The sequence below is a fragment of the Nerophis ophidion genome, linkage group LG06 (assembly GCF_033978795.1).
Source record: "Nerophis ophidion isolate RoL-2023_Sa linkage group LG06, RoL_Noph_v1.0, whole genome shotgun sequence".
Classification (NCBI taxonomy): Eukaryota; Metazoa; Chordata; class Actinopteri; order Syngnathiformes; family Syngnathidae; genus Nerophis; species Nerophis ophidion.
The window spans coordinates 13173073-13185356 of NC_084616.1; the positions used below are offsets into that span (position 1 = coordinate 13173073).

The 12284-nt window shown below is 40.5% G+C and overlaps 1 protein-coding gene across 2 annotated transcripts in view; it reads left to right on the forward strand.

The window, feature by feature from the left end:
• The window catches only part of syt6a (synaptotagmin VIa), a 159532-nt gene extending 149438 nt beyond the window's left edge, over positions 1-10094 (forward strand). The window contains exons 5-8 of one of the 2 annotated variants that reach the window (XM_061902696.1): positions 5526-5697; positions 5791-5941; positions 9336-9446; positions 9544-10094. In XM_061902696.1, the coding sequence (XP_061758680.1) occupies positions 5526-5697; positions 5791-5941; positions 9336-9407 (395 nt within the window). In that variant the 3' untranslated portion in view covers positions 9408-9446; positions 9544-10094. Of the gene's footprint in view, positions 1-5525; positions 5698-5790; positions 5942-9335 lie in introns of both variants that reach the window. The other variant, XM_061902693.1, reaches the window with a different exon arrangement.
• The last annotated feature ends 2190 nt before the right edge of the window (positions 10095-12284 follow it).

Here is a 12284-nt window from a genome sequence, read left to right on the forward strand (position 1 = left end):
TGTCATCTGTTTGAAATTATTATTTTCATTTCCGCATCAGAGACCAGAATGTGTAGTTTACTGAAAATATACAGTGTATATCATTACCACTGCAAAATGACAATATTTTTCTATTTTCACATTGATTTTTTCTGTCCACAATATTAAATTAAAAAAAAGTAAATTATGCTTAATTTTCTTGAATAAATATAATTATATTTACATATTATTCGACTTAATACTAAACATTAAGCTTTACTCCAAAAAAAATTAAAAACATTCTCATAAATATGCAACTTTTTGCTGAATATTTTTTGTACTGAAAACACTTACTCCTGCAAAATATTTTTTTCCGCGAAAATGTCGAACTTTATTTTAATAATACGACGTTTTTTTTCTCCATGCAACTCCTTTCTTGACGAGATAACACTTTACTCCTGAAAAACACGGGGAAAAACAAATTTAGTGAACATATCAATCATTACATTTTCTCTTGAATATACAGTACTACTATTCCCACATTGTTTTTCGTTATAGATATATAAAACAAGAAAACACCTTAAATTAATTAAAAAAATAAAATAAAATAAAAAAAATATATATATATTATTTTTAAAAAATCATTATCCTCATATTATTTATGTTTATTTTTTTTATTTTTTTATTTTTTTTACAAAATATTTGAAATATTTGCCGTTTTCCCAGCAGAAAATAGACATTAAAAAATAGAAAATGTTTTTTACATTTATAGAGTATTTTTAAGAGTTTAGTCCAGGGGTGTCAAACTCAAAAACCGGGGGTGGCCAAAATTTAAAACTGAACAAATTAACCTTTTAATAGGGACCCAAACAAGTTTTGCATTGAACATTGAACAAGCAAGGCTTATATAACGTTTTAGTGACATGTAAAATCGAGTTTTAAATAATAATCATTAAAAAATATCAATGGCATATCAAATAAAATTTAGATAAAAATTGAATGCCTCTTTTCAATTTGCAGCCTATTGAGGTAAATATCAAAATCAAGTTTTTTACACAGGCTAATTATAAATTTGCAAATAAAATAATAACAAATTAATCAAACATTCAAGCCTTGAAGTAGCAAGAGAAAGTGGATGAGTAAAACCGTAATTATTGCTTGGGGAGGGGGTATATTGTAGCGTCCCGAAAGAGTTAGTGCTGGAAGGGATTCTGGGTATTTGTTCTGTTGTGTTTATGTTGTGTTACGGTGCAGATGTTCTCCCGAAATGTGTTTGTTATTCTTGTTTGGTGTGGGTTCACAGTGTGGTGCATATTTGTAAGATTGATAAAGTTGTTTATACGGCCACCTTAAGTGTGACCTGTATGGCTGTTGAACAAGTATGCGTTGCATTCACCTGTGTGCGTGTGTGTGTATAAGCCGCATATATTATGCGACTGGGTTGGCACGCTATTTCTATGTAGGAAAAGCGGACGTGACGACAGGTTGTAAAGGACGCTAAAGGCAGTGCCGTTAATGCACGACCCCAATATTGTCGTCCGGGGAGAAATTCGGGAGAATGTTTACCCCGGGAGATTTTCGGGAGGGGCACTGAAATTTGGGGGTCCGGGAAAATTGGGAGGGTTGGCAAGTATGAGTATTAGTGGTGAATGCGGTGTTACAGCGGCACCGCCACTGTATAAAACCGGCGGGCCAGCTCTAATGTTAATTTCATACTGCCTCAAGGGCCAAATGAAAATACAAATTTGGCCCGCGGGCCAGAGTTTGACACCCATGGTTTAGACTCTTTCTAGTCTTGTCTTTGGCTTCAAGCGGGAATATGTTCAACATTTATGCGACAAAACATAAAGTTTTGTCGCGCTGCTGATGTAGCATCATTTAAAAAGTAACACCCGCTACAGAATGAAGAGTGCTTGAAACTCCGCATGTCAACATGATGTCAACAAAATGCCGAAGCAACTACTTCCAGATCAACACCGTATGAAAAAAAATAGTCAACAACAGAAGGAGATAACGTCCGCAGGAACCTACCACATAGTGAAGGACATACACTATTTGATTTCCTATCATGCAGCTCATTTTTATTTGACACTTATATCATATTATATTGTGTCTATATCATGTATACAATATATAAAAAATACCACGTACAATATGACAGTATATGTGACAGCTGCAACATAAAATAGAGAGTAAATCCAGCAGAAAATAGTCTATTTTCTATTTTCTGCTGGATTTACTCTCTATTTTATGTTGCAGCTGTCACATAGTTGTATGTATTGTATATATATATGATATAGACATAATATAATATAAAAATATCAGTATATATAATATACTGTACATATATTATGTAAATATACTTATATATGTTGTATCTGATGTCACTATATTTAGTCTTATGTATACCTGCTTTGTCCTTTCCATCATTGTAACTGAGCTACTGTGTGGAACAATTTCCCTTGTGGATCATTAAAGTTTGTCTAAGTCTAAATCTTATTGCATTATTTAATTTCTGGGTGTTGTTGATAAATGGCTTTCGATTTGCATAGTAGAGTTTTAACGCGCACTTACAGATGTAGCGACCAACTGTAGTTACTGACAGTGGTTTTCTCAAGTGTTCTTGTTGATATCCTTTACGCACTGATGTCGCCTTTTGATGCTGTACAGCCTGAGGGATCGAAGGTCACGGGCATTCAATGTTTATTATGCTTACGTGCTGTGAACCTTTTGATGATATTACGGACTGTAAATGTTGAAATCTGTCAGAATAATTGTATAAAAGTTATCACACAACTTTGGGTTACATTGAGTTCAGCTCGCCTGGCGAGAAAACAAAAGCTGTCTTTCATCTCATCAAGCAAAAGGCTTGCAAAACACTATTGTGCGCGTTGGGATGCGACATGGAGGTGCCGGTTTCTTTGATCTATTGTCAGCCACAGGAAGATTTTGTCCTGACCCGAGATCTACAAAGCGGGGAGGAAAACCGCTCCAGGCACCTTTTATTTGAACTGTTTATGACCGAGTGCAAAAGCTGTTTATGACCACCTCCCCTTAGGAGCAGCTGCGTAATGTAATGTAATGCTGCGTGACCAGTAAAGGCCCGAATAAAAGTAGAGGCGTGGAACTCCCTCTTCGGAGCGGGGCCGGCACACAGACGTTTCTCCTCACGAGCTAAATTGAATGTCCCTGTTAGATTTCCTTTACTTCTTGTCTTGTACAAACCCCGTTTCCATATGAGTTGGGAAATTGTGTTAGATGTAAATATAAACGGAATACAATGATTTGCAAATAAATTTCAACCCATATTCAGTTGAATATGCTACAAAGACAACATATTTGATGTTCAAACTCATAAACATTTTTTTTTGCAAATAATTATTAACTTTAGAATTTGATGCCAGCAACACGTGACAAAGAAGCTGGGAAAGGTGGCAATAAATACTGATAAAGTTGAGGAATGCTCATCAAACACTTATATGGAACATCCCACAGGTGTGCAGGCTAATTGGGAACAGGTGGGTGCCATGATTGGGTATAAAAACAGCTTCCCAAAAAATGCTCAGTCTTTCACAAGAAAGGATGGGGCGAGGTACACCCCTTTGTCCACAACTGCGTGAGCAAATAGTCAAACAGTTTAAGAAGAACATTTCTCAAAGTGCAATTGCAAGAAATTTAGGGATTTCAACATCTACGCTCCATAATATCATCGAAAGGTTCAGAGAATCTGGAGAAATCACTCCACGTAAGCGGCATGGCCGGAAACCAACATTGAATGACCGTAACCTTCGATCCCTCAGATGGCACTGTATCACAAACCCACATCAATCTCTAAAGGATATCACCACATGGGCTCAGGAACACTTCAGAAAGCCACTGTCACTAAATACAGTTTGTCGCTACATCCTTAAGTGCAAGTTAAAGCTCTACTATGCAAAGCATAAGCCATTTATCAACAACATCCAGAAACGCCGCCGGCTTCTCTGGGCCCGAGATCTTCTAAGATGGACAGATGCAAAGTGGAAAAGTGTTCTGTGTTCTGACGAGTCCACATTTCAAATTGTTTTTGGAACTATTCCACATCGTGTCATCCCGACCAAAGGGGAAGCGAACCATCCAGACTGTTCAAAAGTTCAAAAGCCAGCATCTGTGATGGTATGGGGGTGCATTAGTGCCCAAGGCATGGGTAATTTACACATCTGGGAAGGCACCATTAATGTTGAAAGGCACATACAGGTTTTGGAACAACATATGCTGCCATCTAAGTGATGTCTTTTTCATGGACGCCCCTGCTTATTTCAGCAAGACAATGCCAAGCCACATTCAGCATGTGTTACAACAGCGTGGCTTCGTACAAAAAGAGTGCAAGTACTTTCCTGGCCCGCCTGCAGTCCAGACCTGTCTCCCAGGGAAAATGTGTGGCGCATTATGAAGCGTAAAATACCATCAATCAATGTTCATTTATATAGCCCTAAATCACTAGTGTCTCAAAGGGCTGCACAAACCACAACACAAACCACTACGACATCCACGGTAGGCCCACATAAGGGCAAGGAAAACTCACACCCAGTGGGACGTCGGTGACAATGAGGACTATGAGAACCTTGGAGAGGACCACATATGTGGGCAACCCCCCCCCCCCCCCCCCCACCTCCCCTCCAGGGGACCGAAAGCAATGGATGTCGAGCGTGTCTAACAAGATACTGTGAAAAGTTCAGTCCATAGTGGAGCCAACACAGCCGCGAGAGTCCAGTCCAAAGCGGATCCAACACAGCAGCGAGAGTCCCGTCCACAGCGGAAACAGCAGGAAACCATCCAAAGCGGAGGCGGATCAGCAGCACAGAGATATCCCCAGCTGATACACACGCGAGCGGTCCATCCTGGGTCCCGACTCCAGACGAGTGGTCCACCCTGGGTCCCGACTCTGGACAGCCAGAACTTCATCCATGGACTTCGGACCGGACCCCCTAGATCAGTAGTCTGATTTAAGTAAATACGACAGCGGAGACCCCGGACTGTTGAACGACTGAAGCTCTACATAAAACAAGAACGGGAAAGAATTCCACTTTCAAAGCTTCAACAATTACTTTCCTCAGTTCCCAAACGTTTTTTGGGTGTTGTTAAAAGAAAAGGTGATGTAACACAGTAGTGAACATGCCCTTTCCCAACTACTTTGGCACACGGCAGCCGCTTTTTATACCCAATCATGGCACCCACCTGTTCCCAATGAGCCCGTTCACCTGCGGGAAGTTCCAAATAAGCGTTTGGTGAGCATTCCTCAACTTTCTCAGTCTTTTTTGCTACTTGTGCCAGCTTTTTTTGAAATATGTTGCAAGGGATACATTCCAAATGAGCTAATATTGGCAAAAAGTAACAAGTTTACCAGTTTGAACGTTAAATATCTTGTCTTTGCAGTCCTATTTATATGAATATAAATTGAAAGGGATTAGCAAATTATTGTATTCTGTTTTTATTCACCATTTGCAGAACGTGACAACTTTACTGGTTTTGTAGATCAAAAAAGATTAGTATTCCATTTTGAATTGTCCTTTCCTGCTTCCAACCAGATCCTTACGTGAAAGTGTCGCTTATATGCGACGGCCGGCGTCTGAAGAAGAAGAAGACGAGCATCAAGAAGAACACTCTGAATCCCACCTACAACGAGGCCATCATCTTCGACATCCCGCCCGACAGCATGGACCACGTCAGCCTGCACATCTCCGTCATGGACTACGACTTGTACGGCAACGCACGAAGCGGCCTCCGTTTAGCAGAAGTCGTCGGGAATATTTTCGAGTCGTCATTTCACGCGAAGGTGGTCTTCTCCCGCAGGGTCGGTCACAACGAGGTCATCGGCGTGATGCGGGTGGGCTGCAAGGCCGAGGGTCTGGGCAGGGACCACTGGAACGAAATGCTGGCTTACCCCCGCAAACCCATCGCTCACTGGCACCCCCTGCTGGAGTCCAAGAAGTCGGAGAAGGAGGTGAGCGCATTCCTCGCATGAAAAAAAAATGGGAGTGAAGTGAATTATATTTATATAGCGCTTTTCTCTAGTGACTCAAAGCACTTTACATAGTGACACCCAATAGCAAAGTTACATTTAAACCAGTGTGGGTGGCACTGGGAGCAGGTGGGTAAAGTGTCTTGCCCAAGGACACAACAGCAGCGACTAGGATGGCAGAAGCGGGAATCGAACCTGCAACCCTCAGGTTGCTGGCACGGCCACTCTACCAACCGAGCTATACCGCCCAGTCTCATGCAAATTGTTACTTTTTAATAACTAAACATTTTGATGTCGGTATCGGGACAACCCTAATTCTGTAATCCCTCCTTTATTTTATATCTAGACCTCGGAGATGCTTTTTTGAGAAAATTCCGTAAAATATGACAAATATGTCATAAAAGTATTTTGTCTCTTCTTTCCTGCTTGGCTGTTTATTTTATGTCCCCCCCCCCCCCCCCTGCACTGTAATATGTACTTTTAGAAAATACACAAATACAATGCATTATTAGGGACCGATGTCTCTTTGAGACTGAGGAGCCTATTGAATTTCTAAGGTTTTATTATTATTATTCTATATTATTATTCCGCCGCTTCTTTGAGCTGTAATTTGACCCCCTTAACATGCTTCAAAACTCACCAAATTTGACACACACATCAGGACTGGCGAAAATTGCGATCTAAATTAAATGATAATTGGGTCCTTTTTTTTTCTTTTTTTTCTTTGTCATGAAAAAGGGACGTTTTTGTCATGAAAAGGGGAGTTTTTTTGTGGTTGGTGCACTATTTGTAAGTGTATATTGTGTTTTTTTTGTTGATTTAATAAAAAAAATAAAATAAATAAAAATATATATATTTTTATTTTTTTTATAAAAAATTCTTCTGCGGCCCGGTACTGGGCCGCGGCCCGGTGGTTGGGGACCACTGCTCTAAGGCCATTTGTCGTGTCGGCTTCGAATTATTACAGCAGAGACATTGAACCTTTCTGATTAAAAGTTGACGAAAGAGTTTTAATTACGGCTCCGGTTTGGATTTTATGAGCCAGCAAAGAACCGCTGCGCTGCTGCTGTCACAAGATGGCGGCGTCCTGCTCAGACAAAACTGCTTCTAACTCCCTGTAGAACTGTCATACACACATGAAACAAAAGATTCAATGTAGGTCTCACTGAGACCTATATGTCATACACTGACCACCCCCAGCTAAAATCTACAGGAAGTTTGCAATTCCCCTTTCAATACAAAAGTTGGCTAAAGAAATTTCACATTTTTTCAAACATTATCTCCTCTGAGGCCGTTTGGCGTGTCGGCTTCAAATAATTACAGGAGAGAGATTGAACCTTTCTGATTAAAAGTTGATGAAAGAGTTTTAATTACTGCTCCGGTTTGGATTTTATGAGCCCGCAAAGAACCGCTGCGCTGCTGCTGTCACGAGAGACAAAACTGCTTCTAACTCCCAGTAGGACTGTCATACACACATGAAACAAAAACCTCAACGTAGGTCTCACTGAGACCTATATGTCATACACTGACCACCCCCAGGTAAAATCAACAGGAAGTTTGCAATTCCCCCTTCAATACAAAAGTTAGCTAAAAAAAAGCGCTTTTTTCCAAACATTATCTCCTCTAAGGCCGTTTGTCGTGTCGGCTTCAAATAATTACAGGAGAGAGATTGAACCTTTCTGATTAAAAGTTGATGAAAGAGTTTTAATTACTGCTCCGGTTTGGATTTTATGAGCCCGCAAAGAACCGCTGCGCTGCAGCTGTCACAAGATGGCGGCTTCCTGCTCAGACAAAACTGCTTCTAACTCCCTGTAGGACTGTCATACACACATGAAACAAAAACTTCAATGTAGGTCTCACTGAGACCTATATGTCATACACTGACCACCCCCAGCTAAAATCAACAGGAAGTTTGCAATTCCCCCTTCAATACAAAAGTTGACTAGAGAAATTTCGCTTTTTTTCAAACATTATCTGCTCTAAGGCCGTTTGTCGTGTCGGCTTCAAATAATTACAGGAGAGATTGAACCTTTCTGATTAAAAGTTGATGAAAGAGTTTTACCTACTGCTCCGGTTTGTATTTTATGAGCCCGCGAAGAACCGCTGCGCTGCTGCTGTCACAAGATGGCGGCGTCCTGCTCAGACAAAACTGCTTCTAACTCCCTGTAGGACTGTCATACACACATGAAATAAAAACCTCAATGTAGGTCTCACTGAGACCTATATGTCATACACTGACCACCCCCAGCTAAAATCAACAGGAAGTTTCCAATTCACCATTCAATTCAAAAGTTGGCTAAAGAAATTTCGCATTTTTTCAAATATTATTTCCTCTGAGGCCGTTTGTCGTGTGGGCTTCAAATAATTACAGGAGAGAGCTTGAGCCTTTCTGATTAAAAGTTGATGAGAGAGTTTTAATTACTGCTCCGGTTTGGATTTTATGAGCCCGCAAAGAACCGCTGCGCTGCTGCTGTCACAAGATGGCGGCTTCCTGCTCAGACAAAACTGCTTCTAACTCCCTGTAGGACTGTCATACATACATGGAACGAAAACCTCAATGTAGGTCTCACTGGGACCTATATGTCATACACTGACCGCCCCCCAGCTAAAATCAACAGGAAGTTTGCTATTCCCCCTTCAATACAAAAGTTTGCTAGAGAAATGTAGCTTTTTTTCAAACATTATCTCCTCTCAGGCCGTTTGTCGTGTCGGCTTCAAATAATTAGAGGGATTGAACCTTTGTGATTAAAAGTTGATGAAAGAGTTTTAATTACTGCTCCGGTTTGGATTTTATGAGCCCGCAAAGAACCGCTGCGCTGCTGCTGTCACAAGAGACAAAACTGCTTCTAAATGCCAGTAGGACTGTCATACACACATGAAACAAAAACCTCAATGTAGGTCTCACTGAGACCTATATGTCATACACTGACCACCCCCAGCTAAAATCAACAGGAAGTTTGCTATTCCCCTTTCAATACAAAAGCTGCACTCCATTCACAATGCCTTAGAGTCTCAAAATGGCGGTACCAAGGCGTCCTTATAAAATGCCAAAGCCAATTTACAACTGTTATTACTACGAGACTGATGTATAACACATGTGTATACAACTTTTCCTCTGTGTAATAATCCATCCATCCATTTCCTACCGCTTATCCGGGCTTGGGTCGCGGGGGCAGCAGCCCAATCGGTCCCCTCCATTGCTGCTTGCAGCTTTAATTATTATTATTATTATTATTATTATTGGTAGTTCATTTAACGAATTAATGTTTTTGATGTATTTTTTTGGGTTGTGTTTTGTACCAGGCTTCATTTTTTCCACGATTTTTTAGCTTATTGATGGCAGACTAAAATGTGTGTGTGTGTGTGTGTGTGACAGTGGAAAGCGAGGACGGCGAGCTTTGACAGCCAGGGCTCCTGCCCCTCCCCTCGCCCCCCAGTGACACCCTGAGAGACGCCACCTGAGACCCCCCCGCCACCCAGTGTGGGGGTAAGCGGCGGTGATGCCGCTGTGTTTCCTGCCTCCTGCTGCTCCACTTCCTGTCTGTCTGACTGTGTACTCACCCCCCCCCCAACTCCTCAACCAGGCTCCTTCCTCCCACTCCCACCTTTCAGCAGGTCAGGTCAGTCGGGGGCGTTTGAGGGCGCCGCGGTGGGCGGTCCCTCCTGGCTTTCCAGAAGGTTAAACCAAGCGCATAGTCCTTGTCGACGGGAAGGCCCGGGGGTCACCGCGGGAGATTTCTTCGTCTGGAACAGGAAGTCAGAGGAGACAAAAATAAAATAAGTGTTGCGTATAAAAAAAAAAAAATTGAAAAAAAAAATTGTGTTTCAGGATGAGTTTGCAGTTAAATCCACATTTTTATGTGATGTTTGATTTTTCCCTGCTGAGCGACTTTGCAGCCAAAATGGAAGATGTGTAATTGTTTTGTTTAAATTGACTTAAACAATCTTGATATTAATACAAACTTAATTCATTTTTAAAAAAAATAGGCTATGACCTGTAACACTGAATCGGTGCCATTTACTTTCTGACTATACACTTATTTAAATTCACTTCCGGGCCAAAGATAACAGGAGTGAGTTTTTAATCAAATAAAATAAACACCCCGTTACCATATGAGTTGTGAAATTGTGTTAGATGTAAATATAAACAGAATACAATGATTTGCAAATCATTTTCAACCCATTTTCAGTTGAATATGCTACAAAGACAACATATTTGATGTTCAAACTAATAAAGATTTTTTTGTTGTTGCAAATAATCATTAACTTTACAATTTGATGCCAGCAACACGTGACAAAGAAGTTGGGAAAGATTGCAAAAAATACTGATAAAATTGAGGAATGCTCATCAAACACTTATTTGGAACATCCCACAGGTGTGCGGGCTAATTGGGAACAGGTGGGTGCCATGATTGGGTATAAAAACAGCTTCCCCAAAAAATGCTCGGTCTTTCGCAAGAAAGGATGGGGCGAGGTACACCCCTTTGTCCACAACTGCGTGAGCAAATAGTCAAACAGTTTAAAAACAACGTTTCTCAAAGTGCAATTGCAAGAAATTTACAGATTTCAACGTCTACTGTCCATAATATCATCAAAGGCTTCAGTGAATCTGGAGAAATCGCTCCACGTAAGCGGCATAACCGGAAAGCGGCAGTGAATGACCGTGACCTTCGATCCCTCAGACGGCACTGTATCAAAAACCGACATCAATCTCTAAAGGATATCACCACATGGGCTCAGGAACACTTCAGAAAACCACTGTCACTAAATACAGTTCGTCGCTACATCTGTAAGTGCAAGTTAAAGCTCAACTATGCAAATCGAAAGCCATTTATCAACAACATCCAGAAACACCGCCGGCTTCTCTGGGCCCGAGATCATCTAAGATGGACTGATGCAAAGTGGAAAAGTGGTCTGTGGTCTGACAAGTCCACATTTAAATTGTTTTTGGAAATATTCAACATCGTGTCATCCGTACCAAAGAAGAAGCGAACGATCCAGACTGTTATCGACGCAAAGTTGAAAAGCCAGCATCTGTGATGGTATGGGGGAGCATTAGTTCCCAAGGCATGGGTAACTTACACATCTGTGAAGACACCATTAATGCTGAAAGGTACGAACAGGTTTTGGAACAACATATGCTGCCATCTAAGCGCCGTCTTTTTCATGGACGCCCCTGCTTATTTCAGCAAGACAATGCAAAGCCACATTCAGCACGTGTTACAACAGCGTGGCTTCGTAAAAAAAAGAGTGTGGGTACTTTCCTGGCCCGCCTGCAGTCCAGACCTGTCTCCCATGGAAAATGTGTGGCGCATTATGAAGCGTAAAATACGACAGCGGAGACCCCGGACTGTTGAAGGACTGAAGCTCTACATAAAACAAGAATGGGAAAGAATTCCACTTTTAAAGCTTCAACAATTAGTTTCCTCAGTTCCCAAACGTTTATTGAGCGTTGTTAAAAGAAAAGGTGATGTAACACAGTGGTGAACATGCCCTTTCCCAACTACTTTGGCACGTGTTGCAGCCATGAAATTCTAAGTTAATTATTATTTGCATAAAAAAAATAAAGTTTATTGACTTTGAACATCAAATATCTTGTCTTTGTAGCGCATTCAACTGAATATGGGTTGAAAGGGAATTGCAAATCATTGTATTCCGTTTATGTTTACATCAAACACAATTTCCCAACTCATATGGAAACGGGGGTTTTAACAGTGAAATAACGTGCTGCATCGTCATAGTTGAAATATGATACTTTTCTTCGTCACATGGCCTGCAGAAGATGTGAATGATGCAACTTCCTGTGCACCATGTGACCTGTGGAATATTAGGAGTGACAGGACTGCGCGAAAACACCACTAAAATGTTGTGTTTTTTGTTTTTTTTTAGGTATAATTATACTTTGGGCAAGAAGTGACACGAAAATGTAAAAAAAAAAATATATATATATATATATATATATATATATATATATATATATATATATATATATATATATATATATATATATATAACATTCATGTAGGTTTTCTTTCAATGGTTATATTTCATGGTAAAGTCCAATAACTACTTTTCCAACATTCAAAGTAGTTTAAATCCATCTTTTAAAATTGTACTTATTATATATGCAATCCTGTTAATTGCTTCATAAAGTGAAGACGTTACAGTTAACTTTATCCTGCTTTTCTACGTTTAATAATAGCACTGGTTGGGTGGAAACGCCCGTAAATAAATGAGCACAAGTCGTCACTTTTTTCCGGTCGGTTTCTCCTGGTTTTGTACATTTTCGTGTATATTTTCATGTGTGTGGCGTAACCGACGGCGA